This window comes from Papio anubis, chromosome 4, assembly GCF_008728515.1.
Source record: "Papio anubis isolate 15944 chromosome 4, Panubis1.0, whole genome shotgun sequence".
NCBI lineage: Eukaryota > Metazoa > Chordata > Mammalia > Primates > Cercopithecidae > Papio > Papio anubis.
The window spans coordinates 7,989,517-8,004,059 of NC_044979.1; the positions used below are offsets into that span (position 1 = coordinate 7,989,517).

Sequence of the window (14,543 nt, forward strand, 5' to 3'; positions counted from 1 at the left end):
AGATGACCTTGGGAGTGCATGGCTGAGGGAACAGGGAGGATCTCTCAAAGGGGAGCTGCCAAGGAACGGAGAGGCCAGAGATGTCCAGAAGAGCATGCAGCAGACTGGACAGGAGTGGTGCTCCAGAGAGTGACATGAGCCAGGAGCCAGAATTTGCATGAATGAAGGCTCCCTAGCTGGGGGTAAGATGCAGAGCCAGGGGTCTGGAAACAGCAGTGAGGGGCAACGGGGGGCCGTACCCACCCTGAGGCCAGTGGTCAAGCCACTGCTGGAAGGGAGCCTGGCTTCTGCTTCTGGAAGGCAAAGAGGATGCTTCCAGAAGAGGTGGAGCATGTTGGAAATGTTCCTTAGGACGGACCACAGAGTAGGAGGGTTTCAGGGGTTGGGGAGAGATGGCAACTGTAGGAGGGTCTAGGGCCTTGTGGGGCCCAAAATGCAGGAGTTGAGGGGGTCTGGGGATTTCTGTGGTGACTGACGCAGTTGGGGATAAAGGGCAGCGTGAGATTGAACCTGGTGCCCTCAAAGCCGAGGGCAGGTGGAGGGTTCCCCTGGCCCCGTGGGTGCAGAGTGGAAGGTGCAGCATCAGACCAGCAAGGACAGCTGGGTGGCGAGTCCACGCAGCACTTCCATGGGGAGTTTATTTACACATCCCACTGCCCACTGCCATTTGATTTAATATTCCCAAAAATTTGTTTAGAGAAATGCAGATGGACTTTTTATAACTATTCAGTTCTCTTCACTCCAGTGACACCCAGACCCCAGAATGCAGTGATTGGCAGGAATCCCCCTGAACACCTGGTCAGAGCAGTAAATGAGGCCTGTTCCTGCCTCACAAGTCCTCAGAAGGTTCCCAAGGTAAGGGGCAGGACGCCAGGCCACCAGGATTGTCCTGACACTGTCATGGGGAGCTGTTAGCTGCAAAAGACAGAGAGGAGAATTGGAGGTGCCAGAATGGGGCACTCACTAAGAAAGAGGAGGGCTGGGGCCTGGGGAACATAGGGCACACGTGGAGACAGCTAGCAGGGCAGTCAAAGGCCTCCCCACACCAGGCAGGGTGGAAGAGGCAGGGCCCTGGCACAAAGCCCCGGTGAAGCGGGCAGCACTCTGTGCCTTGCCAGCATTTCCAGAGGCAGAGGTTGGAGGGGAGGCAGCAGCACCCTCATTTCACAGATGAGGACAGAGTTCCAGGGAGGAAGCAGCATTCCCAGGGCCACACAGCCCGACATGAGCAGACCCCAAGTCAACCAGAAGCCACAAGGCTGCCCCCCAGATCCGGGTGCCCAGCTCCCTAGCAGCCAACATCTGGATGCAGCCAGCATCTGTAGAGAGATGGGGAGGTGAGTAGGATGTCTGGGACATGCACTGGGTGACTCCCCTGGCACCTCAGGCATTTGGGACACGGCTGGGGCAGGGCAGGAGTGGGACCTTAGCAGAGCCAGGGGATATTATGGAGATGGGTGGACTTCCCAGCCCTGGCTGCCTGTTAACCAGGAGGCCGGTGGAGCCAGACATGGCTCCCACACACCTGGGAGGAGGAGAGAGGAAGACTGGCTACTGTTTGGAGTCCCAACCACCCTATGAGTCCTGAGGCCATGTGATCCCCGTGTGTTTGCCCTGGGTTTCAGCCACATCTAAGCCGCTGAATCTGGCCAGATGTGCCAGGTGTTGATCTGGAGGGAGATGAGAGGAGAGTGAGGATGGCTCTGAGTGACCCATCCCTCCCTCCAGGGGCCATACAGCCAGCAGATCAGGGCACTGCCCAATTCAGGGTCCCTGGATGCATCCCTGTTGCCCGCCAGGCAAAGCCACACCCTGGAAGGTGGGAGAGAGGTTATAGCACCCCTCAGGATCCCACGTAAACACTGTCCCACAGCCCAGCTCTGTCCTTGCAGAAATGGGGACCAGGCCTGTGGCACATTTTTATGGGGTGCGTGACCTGTTACAAGCGACCACCTCATTAATGGGGGATAAGAAAAAACCTGCTATGGATCCAACATGTGCTTTCCCTGTGGGCCAGCGGGAGGCTCAGAGCCCAGCGGCCCAGCCCCGCTCTCCTCCTGCCACCAGCAGTTGATTGTGTTGTGTGTGGTGGGAGGGGTGTCAAGGAGCATCCCATTAGACTGAGGAATCCCATGCACGCAAAGAGAGGAAGGAGGCCTCATTCATTCCACTAAGCTTCGCATGCACCTGCCTGCCGCACAGGACCCTGGGGACCCCAAGGTAAGGCCCACCCTGCTGGCTGGATGCTGAAGGTGTAGGGGTGAGGGCTCAGCCAGGTGTGTATGACAGGGGCAGAGCCACCCAGAGAGAGCTACTCTGAGGGGAGGATGGAGGGAGTGAGTGGGAGGGCCGTGTCCCTGAGGACCCCATAGAGGAGGGGGTGCTGAGCTGGGACCAGGCTTCACTCCTGGTGAGCAGCCCCCACTCACTTGGTGTGGGTCTGCTTCCCGGCACAGCTCCCTCTCTCTGCTCCCTCCCTCTGCCCTCTCCTTCCTCCCAGTCTGCCTTGGTTCCTGCCTCTGTCTTAGGAAATTCTTGGATTTCAGGGCTGGAAGGGCTCTAGGAATGCTCTGACTTAAGCCTCTCCTTTCACTTCTGAGGCCACTGAGGGACAGGGAGGTACAGTGACTTGCCCAAGGTCGCACCATTATTTTGGTGTCCTAGTTTTTCTTTGTTTTTTTTTTTTTTTTTTTTTTTTGCTTCCATCTATTGCATTTGTCTCTTTCGGGTGTGTTTGCAAAAGTGACACAGAAAGACAAAGTCACAGAGAAACAGCCCCCTTGATAGCAGCAGAGAGTGTCGGGGTTACAGAAACATCCCAACACAAACAGGGAGGTGCACAGCTGCCCTGGCCTGGGAGCAGCATGGGGGCAGCCAGGAGGAGGAGGAGGAGGAGGAAGGTGGCCTTCGGGTCCCCTCTGCTGACCCTCACCAGAGGCGGAGGTTGAGGTACAGTCTCCCCTCCTGCCGTCTCTGGGGCTGGGCCTGACCCCAAGGACTAGCCAGAGGTCCCCTGGGGCTGGGGCTTAGCCCGGGCCGGTAGGCTGGATGGTGGAAAGTGGGGCCTGGTTTAGGGATGGCAAGAACACAGAAACCAAGGCTTTGTGGTCCTCAGAGCGTCAAGTGGTCTCACTTTCTCCCTCTTTCTCTCTCTCTCTTCCTCTCTCTCCCTCTCCTCTCACGTTTTCTCTTTCTCTCTCTCTCTCTCTCACACACACACACACTCAGGCCGCCCCAGTGACGGTGATCGTATTCCCCTAAGGAAAGCTTTATTGCTGGGAGTGTAGGGAAAAGGGAGTAGAGGAAAGAGCTCTCTCCCAAGCAATCCGTTTTCCCTCCAGTCTCGCTTCCTTTGTTCCTCCCTTCCCTTCCTCCCTCTCCCCTCGCCAGCTTCTCTTCTCTCCTTCCAGCCCCTTCTTCCATGTTCCCCGCTCTCTCGCTCCTCTTGCCGCGCCCCCCGAGCGGAGTCCTAGTGGTGGGACCTTCACGGAGGGCAGGAAGGCGGGACTGCAGCTGGGGCCCGGCCTCGGTGGCCATCTTCCCGCAGGGAAGGGGTTAAGTCTCTTCCCCGCATCCCTCCTCCCTCCGCCGCCTCCCCGGCCGCCGCGGAGTCCTGCAGCTGGGCCCCGGGCTGACCTTCACCGGGAGGGAGGCCGCGGCGCGCATGCCCAGGTTGGGGACCGGCGCGGGCGGAGGGAGGGGCGGCGCCGGCCGGGCCGGCCCGGGCCCCCCAGCTCCCCGGCCGCCGCCCGCTCGCTCGGGCGCGGTGGGGGCGAGGCGGCCGAGCCCGTCCCGCAGGCCGCGGCGCATCTCTCCCTGCGCGGGGAGCGGCGCTTTGCCATTTGGTGCTGGTAGTGCTTCAGCGAGGGAAGGAGCGATGGGGGGACGGCAGGGGGGACTGCGGCTCCGGGCGCCAGGCGGCCGCCCTCGCCCCCGACAGGCGCACGGCCTGCCCCAAGTGCGGCGGGAGCCCTATTGCGCTGGGAAGAATCCAGGCTCTTCCCGGGCCTCCTTCCCACCCGCAGGAGCCATCGGCGGCGTGGCACGGCCGAGCCCCCTTCTGGGGTTGAGCCATTGGGGATCCTGGCCTTTGTGAGGAGGGAGCCCTGGTCCGGGCCCCCACACTGGCGCCGCCCCAGTTTTCTGGTCTGAAGGCTCCTCATGTCGCCCACCTAAAAGCAGTATGCAAATGTGTCTGGGCCTGCCTTTGGAATGGGGCCCACCACGGGATCTGGAGGTGCTCAAGGTGTGCCTGTGTGTGCAGAGCCGTGTGGCTTCCTCGACCTTCTGGCGCTTGCATTGGTGTGTGTGCCTGGTGTGTGTGTGTCGGGAGGGTATGTGTGCACGGTGTATCTATTGTCTTTGTACATTTAAGGATGTCTTCCAGAGGGGTGGCTCAGGAGGGGGCTTATGTATGGACTTGGGTGAAGCCCACCAGCTCCTCCACAGGGGCCTAACCATAGCCCCTGCTCTGACCACCTCCTGCAACCTCTTCCACCACCAAGACCAAGCCCCGGATCTCCCAGGCCCTGCCTCAAATTTCCCAGCTGCCCAAACTGGAGTGCCCAGCATCTCCTCTGCTGTCTTCTTTTTCCAAGAGGTCTAACAGTTGAGAACACTGAGCTTTAACAAAGCCTAGAGGTGTCTATCCCCAACCCCCAGAACCTCCGAGGCCTGTGGTTTCCCACGCCCCTGCTAGACGCACCCGTGGTGGGTGGGGGTACCCATGAAACTCACACCATCAGGTAAATGGCAGAGTACCAGCTCCATCCATTGGCTCACTAAACTTTGCAAGCATCAGGTATCCGGGGTATTGTTGAGTTCCTGTGCCCAGGCATGGAGGAAGAGTGGGAGTTAAAGATCAGTCCCTGACCTCATAGGGACCTAGCCTCTTTGGGAAAAAGCAAAGCTAATGTCCATGAAGCACTGTGCACATCAGGCCAGTCCAATGCCAATTCATGGTGCTGGGTAGATGGCAATGAGCATTTGGAGAAGAGAAAAATCTTTGCATACAAGTAGGACCAGGGAAGGCTTCCTGGAGGAAGTGGGGCCTGGGGTGGGCTTTAAAGGATAGATGTGATTTGGACAAGCAGAGGGAAGGCAGAGGGCAGACAAAGGGCATTCCAGGTAAAAGAATCGTGGGCAGGGGCTAAGAAATGGGAGTGAGCAGGGATTTTGGAGGTTAGCAGGCAGACTGGACAAGTCACTTCCCCAGGTTCCCAGCAGCTACCTGCATGACCTGTGGCAGACAGAGGCAGGCCACCCACCCATCCCCACCCTGTCAGGGCCCAGGCTCTGTGTGTGGGTGTGGAGGAGGGGTCTAGGCTAAAGCCCTGGGAGAGATTTGGCAGCAAGGGTATCTCTAGGTCCCCTTTCAAGCTAGGGGTGGTAGAGGAGCATCCTGGACCAGATGCCCTCCCTGACATTTCAGATTGACAGTGGACACCCAAATGAACAGTGACAGCCAAGAGCACAACCAGGGCCAGCAGAAATCAGGCTGCAGGCAGAAAAGACCCCTAGGCAAAGGCATTCTGAAGGGTTTAGGGTCAGGACACTTTAGTCTTCAGGACCCAACTTCAAATAAGTGTTTCAACAAACTCCCCTAGGCACTAGGCTATGGCCCTGCCTTCACCTGGATTCTCACAGTGAGGCCCCAGCAGGCCCCCAAACTTGACCCAAGGGGCCTTGTTCCAAAGCCCACGGGCTCCTCCCCCAGAAGGAGGAAAAAGGGGCGTGGCCTTTGGGGACCTGGATAGGCCCAGGGCTCCCAGCCTGGGTATGTCAGGATTTGCCCCTCCTCCTTCCGGTCCCTCCTCCACTCCAGGGACTGCCAACTCCTTCCACACGCCCCTTCTGGGGCTCCCTTGCCACCCCACCCCACACCGCAGCCTCAAGATCCCTCTCTTTGGGGTCTTGAGGCCGGCCCAATATACCCACTATACCCAGCCCAGCTGCCCCAACTCCTCTGGGTCCCCTAACCCCACTCCACCCCCACCCCAAGAAAACCAAGCCCGGCTTGCCTCGTTCTCTCCACACACCCACCCAAGCACCCCCCTGGCGCTGCGCCATTCCCCACATTCATTCTCTTCCTGTTCTCATGAACACAATCCCTGTCCCTCTTTCTGAAATACTTCCCCTATTGCCCTCACTTTCTCACAGAGCGGCAAACAAAGACTCACATACCCAGAAATAGCCTTGCACAGAGCTGAAAGGCACAGGCCACGTCCTGCCACACACGCAGGCGCGCGCACGGAGGCTGTCGTGGAGGGAGGCACACAGACAGGGCGTCTGTCTGCACGCACATAAGCTGACACACCACAAAAGGGCGCGGACACACACGGCGTGTGAGACAAGGGCACACACAGCTGTGGACGCAGGGCCACGCCGCCGCCCGGGCACACCCACCGCCGCCGGCCCCGGGCAGGCGCGAGGCCTCGCGGGCCGGGCTCCCCCGGTTCCTGCCAGCGAATGTTTCCCTGCTCGGCCTGCCAGGTCTCTGGGGAAAGGGCCTCAGAAATGCAGCAGGAGCCCGCTGGGGGAAAAGTTGGAACTGACTGTTCCCTGCCTGGCGCGGCCGGCGAATTCCCTGACGGAGAAACTATTTGTGGCGAGAGCCGGTGGCCGGCGACCCCCCGCCGCCTCCCCTGGCGTCCCCTCCTCGCGCCGCCTCCCGCGGGCCTCGGCGGCTTCGGGCTGCAGCACTGCTGCCCAGCGCCCGCGGCCGGGCTGGTCGGCGCGCCTCGCCGCTTATCTGCGCTGTTTGGACAGCGGGCTTGGAAAGGCAGGCGGCCCCGTCCCCGCCGAGTCAACAGGCAGACCCCGGGCCGCCGGACTATTTCTGTCTTATCAGTGCAGGAATGCGGCAGCCGCGGCGGCGGCGGCGGCGGCGGGCGGGCGGCGGCGGCGTGGGCCGTGGGCCGTCAGGGCAGCCCTGAAGGGGCCCCCTCCCCACTCCGCTCGAGTAGAAGTGTGAGAGAGCCCAGCAGGACTCAGAGGGGAGAGTTGGAGGAAAAAAAAAGGCAGAAAAGGGAAAGAAAGAGGAAGAGAGAGAGAGAGTGAGAGGAGCCGCTGAGCCCACCCCGATGGCCGCGGACGAAGTTGCCGGAGGGGCGCGCAAAGCCACGAAAAGCAAACTTTTTGAGTTTCTGGTCCATGGGGTGGTGAGTGGGGGAAAGTTAGAGGGGGAGGGCGAGCGAGCTGGCTCGGGCTGAATGGAGGGCTGATCGGGAGGGGCCGGGAGGGCACTCCCGCTCTCCCACCCCTCTGGTGGGGGGCGCCATGGCCCACGGCCCGGCTCCGGGACTGTGCTGGCGCCCTGGCACCCGAACACGTCGCCAGGCGGCCGGCCGGGTCTGGTGCGAGGCGGGGAAGGGAGGCGTTTGCATGGCTCTTGTCAGGGGCGGGGGTGGGACTTGGGGACTCTCCCCTCCAAGTGGGGAGTCCTCGCTGTAGCCGACAGGTTGACTTTCGTTCTTTTCCTTGTGGGCCCAGGTGTTGCCCCTGCCCTGGGGGTGGGGGTGGGGGATGGGGACATGGCAGAGGCTGGGCTGGGCTGTCTGTTCATCCGTTGGGACGGTGTCACTGCTTGTGTCTCCGGAGCAAGGAGCAGGTGACCCTGGAGGCACTGTAGTGGGAAGCTCGCAGGCTGAGCCACCTCTGCATCCCAGCGGGAGGGCTCTGGAGCTTCTGCCTCAGGGTCGGGGAGAGGCCCGCTCTAGGGACTTAGCCCAAGTTAGGGGTTCTGAGGGTCCCCTTGGCGGACTCAGCCACCAGAAGCTGATGTCCTTAACTCCTCGAAGGTGTGAAGGAAGGGCTGGAGTTGGGGATGTGAGGCCTAGAGACCGAAGGGACAGGGGAGCACTGTCCTGCCACAGGCAGGCTGCAAAGGCACGTGGGAGCCCGGGAGGCTGGAGCTGAGTCAGTAGGGCCTGGCTGGGAGGGGTGTGGAGAGGTGTGGAATGGGAGAGGCAGGGGCTGCGACTCTTGAGATGGGTGAGGGGGTGGAGGCCCTGTGTAGAAGAAGCTGTCAGGTTTACTATGGCCAAATTTGGTTGTGACCCCAAGGAAGGCACCTTCTCAGTAAGACCAGAGTCCCTAGGATTTTGGCCTTTCATGGGGGTGGGGCTGGAGGTGGGCACAGCTCTCTGGGGGCTCTGGAAGCCTCCCTCTCAGGGCCTCTTCAGCAGATGAGCCAGTATCCCTGGCCTTGATAACTGGGGAGAGCAGCTGACAGGAAGAGGGGGCCTCCCTGGAGTGGCCCATCCTCCAACCCCAGGGACCCCTGGGGGTAACTTCCCAAGGTGTCCATGTCAGCTAGCTGAGTTACCAATCCTAACCTGGCTGCTGGTGGGAGCCCCTTTAAAAAGGCCCATCTAGTGGGGAGAGGCTGCACACGTGGACTTTTTTTTTTTTATCTGGTCAACTTAGAGCTTCAGTTATTGAGTGACTGTGAGCCCCAGTGCCCCATCTAGCTGGTGGCCAGGCCTGGGTTCCATTCTGGGCCGCTACCCTGGAGGCGTGAGTGACAGGGTCAGGTGGGGTGAGGGAAGCAGACACATGGACAGGCAGGTTTCACTGCAGGAGAGATAGGCAGAGACAGCTGCTGACCGAGGGTGGGAGGACATTAGGGTTAGACACAGAGCCTGGAGGGCCAGGAGGGAGAGGTAGCAGTTGGAAGGAAAACAGCAAGCCCAAGGGGCCCCTCCTCATGCCTGCGGATGTGGTGGGTGGTGTGTCCATGTTAACAGGGCCAGGGTCTGCAACCCCTGCCCTCTGATCTTCTTCCTGCTCTCGTGGTCCCAGTCCCCATCCCACCCCACTCGTTCTGTTTCACAGCCCCTGAAACTCTCTCTGGCCCTCCCCATCTCCCTTCTGGAGTCTGGACAAGTGGGGTTTGGAACACTTCGCTCGATGCATTTGCATCTCATTTACACCCCATCTGACCACCCAGGGGTAGTGGCAAGGGAGGAGGAGCCGCCTCCTCTCAGTCTCCACAGCCCCCTGAACCCTGACTGCTGACCTTGCTGGGGTGGGGATGGGAAGAGGAGGAGGTGGCTGCTGACCTGGGCAGACAGGAAGGGAAATGTGAGTGGAAGTGTCACTGCCCTGACCCACCTCAGGCCCCCTGGGCAGCCCACCTCCAACGCAGCTCCCCTCCTCCCAATCAGAGAATCCTGGCAGGGTCTGGGGTGCCCCTGCAGGCTGCCCTTGCCTGCCCTGCCTCCAGCCCTCACCCTGGGAGAAATTATGAGGGCAGCTTAGACCCTGGGTCAGCAAAGACCCTGGGTGTGGGGACTTGGAGTCAGTCGAGGGGAGTGGGGTTTGGGACGGAAGGGTCAAAGCAGGGAGCAGAGTAGCTGAGATGAGGAGCTAGTGAGTGCCAGGCAGAACCGCCCAAGAAGTGAAGCCTGAGAAGGAGGAGCAGGAGGAGGAGCAGAAGTCGGAGCAGGGAGCCGGGTACCTGACTTCAACCAAGCTGCAGAGAGCAAAGCCCTGGGCCCCCAGGAGGCAGCCCTTCAGGGGCTGGCCGGGCCTGGATGAGCTGTGTGACCTTGGCGAGGTCGTTTTTCTCCTTGAGCCACAGTGGCCCCATCCGTCAAGTGGGGATGAAAGGACCTGCTCAGACTGTCTTGTAGAGGAGCATGTGGATGTGAACATCTTTGAAAGGTTGAAAGGAGCCATTAATATTCATTTTCGCGGTACCTTCCGCAGCCCCGAGGCTCGCAATGCCCTGTGCGGTGCCTGGCTTCAGTTAGCTTCCTACAGCCAGACGCCAAGCCCCTCCGCCAGAGCCGCGCGTATTCCCGCGCCCCTGCCCCTCCTACCCATCGTTCCCACCCATCGCTCAGCGCTCAGGGTCACCAGCCGAGGGTCTGGTGGGGGAGGGGAGACGCCGGCTCACCGCGCCTGGAGCTGGGGGCCCTGGTCTGACCCACGGGCGCCCGTTTCTGCTTCACTCCCGCCCACCCACAGCGCCCCGGGATGCCGTCTGGAGCCCGGATGCCCCACCAGGGGGCGCCCATGGGCCCCCCGGGCTCCCCCTACATGGGCAGCCCCGCCGTGCGACCCGGCCTGGCCCCCGCGGGCATGGAGCCCGCCCGTAAGCGAGCAGCGCCCCCGCCCGGGCAGAGCCAGGCACAGAGCCAGGGCCAGCCGGTGCCCACCGCCCCCGCGCGGAGCCGCAGGTGAGTGGGAGGCCCGGCGCGGAGGGGGCGTGCAGGGGCGGGCCCTGGGGACCCGCAGGGACCAGGTGAGAGAGTAGCGGGGATTGGAAGAGGTGAGGAAGAATGATTAGCGGGGAGCGAGGCTTCCCGGATCGGATGCCCTCTGGGGAGGTGGGCTTAGGGGGCACCGGCCTGATTCTTTTGTGTGCCCACGGTAGAGACAGGCTGTGGCCGTCGGCAGCCGGTACCGCTTCCCTGCACGCTCCCCTCACCCTTCTCCTTGTCACCTGCTCAGTCCCTCTCTCCACCCATCAGGTTCTGGGTGATGCTACAGTCTTTGGGGTGGGGGCGGGGCTTCCAGTGGGACTGAGGGCAGAGCTGTAGGACTGTGTTGCCCAAAGTGTAGTTCTCCGCTGAGCCTTCCTGCCAGACCCCGGACTGTTTCAAAGCCACTCCAGATTTTCTCAATGGGACTCTCTGGCCCTGGGGGTGGAGCTTGGGGATTTGCCCTGTGGTAGGTGGTCTCTGCCCAGTTCCGCTCTTAATTCTTAGGCACTCTGGACCAGGTCTGCTCCCAAGCCACCAGGGCCAGCCCATTGCCTTATTTTCCTCCAGCAGCTGGTGGCACCCTCAAAGCCCCTGCTGGCTCCTGGCAACAGCAGTGCCCCTCTGGATTTCAGTATTTAGCCAAATACACATGCTTTTTTTGCACAACAGATGGATTTCTATAAAAGGTGTAATATCAATTTTACCTCATTAAGTATTTTTTACACATCAGGGAAAATTCACCACTTATAGGAATCCCTTGATGAATTATTTTGTAAAGTGCATCGTCATTTTGTACAGCAAACGGTAATTCCCTGATTTATCTTGTATAAATGGAGAGTTACACATAGATAATCTGTCTAAAACAAACCAGACCTTTAATGAAATCTGCTTGTTAGCCTTAGATTTCTGCATAGGGAGGGGGTAGTGGTTGAGAACACCACACGGGGGCAGTATGGAGCTATTCTCTAGGCTGCGTTTTCATCTCTTGACCCGCCAAGGTTTTTCTGGGGGGTTTTGGGTTAGTCAGCAGCAGCTAGTGGGTCAGAAAGAACTCACATCCAGCTGCTACTACCCTGGGCCTAGTCAATTTGGCCTCAGCCTGAAGTCACACCCATGCACATTCTGGGCGCCTATGGCTGCAGCATGTCCCTCACCTTGTTGCCAGGTAGTCCCAGGGCATGAGTACCCCTGCTCATCAGCATTCTCTTCCAAGCCCAGGGTGCCTGGAAGGGATGCAAGTCCCGCCAGCTTCACACCATCACCTACCGCTCCATGGATAGGAAGGAAGTCGTCTATCTCCCTCCCTCTGAGCTTAGAATCCTTTGGACAGGGCACCCCCTGCTTTCCAGAAAAGGTCCTCAGACCTGGCTTCCCTCTCCTTTGTCCTCCCTCATCCCCACCTTTCCTCAAACACTTCTGCAGCTCCCATCTTTTGGCAGCACCACCTCCACTCGCCAGTCCCTCCTAAGTGTAAATTTCTCTGTCCCTAAGGATGTGGCAGGGTAGAAGGGGGCTCCCAGGCCAGAGAACGGACGGGTCACCCCTGTGTCCTTAGAGAGGACAGAGCACCAGTTCCACACACCACCGTCATAGCCCTTGGGCGGGCAGACAAGCGGGCTGTGGGAACCCCAGCCAGGCGGGCGGAGATGTCGGGATAATTTAGCAGGTGGCCTCGTTACTCCCAGATCTGTCGCCATGGTAACCTGGTTTTTTCTTTAAAAAATGTACAGTGCCAAGAGGAGGAAGATGGCTGACAAAATCCTCCCTCAAAGGGTGAGTGTCTTTCACAGCAGCCCCCAGCCCACCCCCTACCCTTTGCTGCTCTGCCCTCCCCTCCCCCCTCAAAAGCAGAGCTTCAGTGTCAAGTCACTTTCACTTTTTGTTTAAAAAAACTCATTAATAAGTGAGGCTCCCTAGGCCAGAGGGAGGGGGTGAGGTGGAGGGAAGCAGCAGAGCCACTGGGGCCAGAACACAGGGGCCTGTCAGGGGGCTGGATCCAAGTGGTACTAAGACAGAGTTGTGGGACAAGAAGGGGGCAAGAGCTAGGGGATCAAAAGCTGCCAGGCAGAATGAAGGGGATAGAAGGTGGCCAGAGATCCTGAGCATCCTAAAGGGACCCAGGTCCAGCTGGATATGGGGGACAGCACAGTTGGGACAGGTGTGGGGGCTGAGCAATGTGCCAGCAAAGAAGAAAGCACTGCTGTCCAACTGTCCCAGGGATTGAGCCCCTACTAGGCACTTTGCAGGGGCCCAGGGGAAGCCCAGTGGGCATATGACATAGAAAATGACAGGATGAGGAGACTAAAGGCTAGTGCTTTGCTGGGTTCCACAGTTGCTACCTCCTCCCCGTGATGATACACAAGGCTCTTCCTAAAGGGAGAAGCAATTGTTATCCCTACACAGCAAGGCCCCTACTGCTGGATAATGGCATCCTGGGGAGAGGTCCTGTTCCCACTGTCAAAGCTCCATGCCCAGAAGTAGGATGGCTCCCCCGACATCTTTTGCACCCTAGGATTGCACAACATGCATACATTCCATGGTACAACCCTGGACTCGAGCCTCTGACTCCTGCCCTGCTCCTCCTCCTCCAGATTCGGGAGCTGGTCCCCGAGTCCCAGGCTTACATGGACCTCTTGGCATTTGAGAGGAAACTGGATCAAACCATCATGCGGAAGCGGGTGGACATCCAGGAGGCTCTGAAGAGGCCCATGAAGGTGCCTTAGTTCGGGGGTAGGATGGGGACTCTTGAGTCGCGTGACCAGGATGGGGAAGCAGGGTAGTCAGGGTGGAAGCACACAGCATTTGCCCGGTTCTACACTCTATTTCTACAGCAAAAGCGGAAGCTGCGTCTCTATATCTCCAACACTTTTAACCCTGCGAAGCCTGACGCTGAGGACTCCGATGGCAGCATTGCCTCCTGGGAGCTACGGGTGGAGGGGAAGCTCCTGGATGATGTACGTCCCGGCCCAGGTCTCTCCAGGTGTCCTGGGGTGGGCACGGGCTGCACTGAGAACAGAACAAAGTGTCTGCACTAAGGGCTAGGGAGTCAGCCCAGGCTGGGGAGGTGGGGGCAGGCCTAGAGACATTCCGGGTGCAGAGGATTTCATCTAAGCCCACTGCCCTGTCTGCTGCCAACTTGGCCTCCTTCTGCTTCTCCCACCCTGTCCCTGTTCTGCCCCCATGGTCCCTGTTCCTCTCCCACAGCCCAGCAAACAGAAGCGGAAGTTCTCTTCTTTCTTCAAGAGTTTGGTCATCGAGCTGGACAAAGATCTTTATGGTCCTGACAACCACCTTGTTGAGGTAAGACCAAGAGCCCCTCCGCCCTTGAATTGCCACCCTCCCACAGGCCAGAATCCCTGAAGAACGAGCACAGATTTGGGTCAGGGACCGCCCTAGAGTCCTGGGCCCCACCACTCCAGATGGGCCTTTGGAAGACACAGCTCTTCTCTCCTGGACAGTGGCATCGGACACCCACGACCCAGGAGACGGACGGCTTCCAGGTGAAACGGCCTGGGGATCTGAGTGTGCGCTGCACGCTGCTCCTCATGCTGGACTACCAGGTCTGCACCTGCCACGCTGCCCCATACACGCCACACAAGGCTCTCAGGGCAGGCCTAGGTCCCAAAGTGGTGCATCTCGAGAGACCTCCTTCCCCTCCCAACCCTATCCTTCCCCAGGGGCATGTTTCCTCAATCAACACATCCCCATAGTCCTGAATGGCCTGGCCCTGGGCTCCTTCCTTTCTCTCCCTTTGTTCTAACTTTCACGGTCCCCTTTTCTCAGCCTCCCCAGTTCAAACTGGATCCCCGCCTAGCCCGGCTGCTGGGGTTGCACACACAGAGCCGCTCAGCCATCGTCCAGGCCCTGTGGCAGTATGTGAAGACCAACAGGCTGCAGGACTCCCATGACAAGGAATACATCAATGGGGACAAGTATTTCCAGCAGGTAACCTCTCTCCTGAACCCTGGGATCTGGGGAGCAGGCAGAGTTCTCCAGCAGGGGAAGTACCTCTACCAAGGTAACTACCACCCCTCCCTTCTAGATTCCTGAGTAGCAGAAGCAGTACACAGTCATGGTCTTGGAGCCAAGAGACCGACCAGGATTCTAGTTCAGGCCCTACTGTGGATTAGCTCTGTGCTGCAGTCAATCCATGTTAGCCCCCCCCAAGTTAGGAAGACCTGGAAACCCTACAAAGCCAACCGCTTTCTGGAATGTAATATTCTTGGCACTTGGAGTTAGGATCCCCAGGTTCTAGTCCTGAGTCTGGACTCTGGGTAAGTGACTCAGCGATTCTGAACCTTGTTTCCTTATCTTTGAAGTGGAGTGAAAATA

At 59.4% G+C, this 14,543-nt stretch overlaps 1 protein-coding gene across 2 annotated transcripts in view; it reads left to right on the top strand.

Annotated features, from left to right (window-relative positions):
- Positions 1-14,543, top strand: part of SMARCD3 (SWI/SNF related, matrix associated, actin dependent regulator of chromatin, subfamily d, member 3) — a 38,691-nt gene that overhangs the window by 22,024 nt on the left and 2,124 nt on the right. The window contains exons 1-8 of one of the 2 annotated variants that reach the window (XM_021936430.2): positions 6,677-7,160; positions 9,973-10,184; positions 11,942-11,984; positions 12,803-12,925; positions 13,043-13,165; positions 13,416-13,511; positions 13,670-13,771; positions 13,995-14,156. In XM_021936430.2, the coding sequence (XP_021792122.2) occupies positions 7,083-7,160; positions 9,973-10,184; positions 11,942-11,984; positions 12,803-12,925; positions 13,043-13,165; positions 13,416-13,511; positions 13,670-13,771; positions 13,995-14,156 (939 nt within the window). In that variant the 5' untranslated portion in view covers positions 6,677-7,082. Of the gene's footprint in view, positions 1-6,676; positions 7,161-9,972; positions 10,185-11,941; positions 11,985-12,802; positions 12,926-13,042; positions 13,166-13,415; positions 13,512-13,669; positions 13,772-13,994; positions 14,157-14,543 lie in introns of those variants that run through there. The other variant, XM_031665018.1, reaches the window with a different exon arrangement.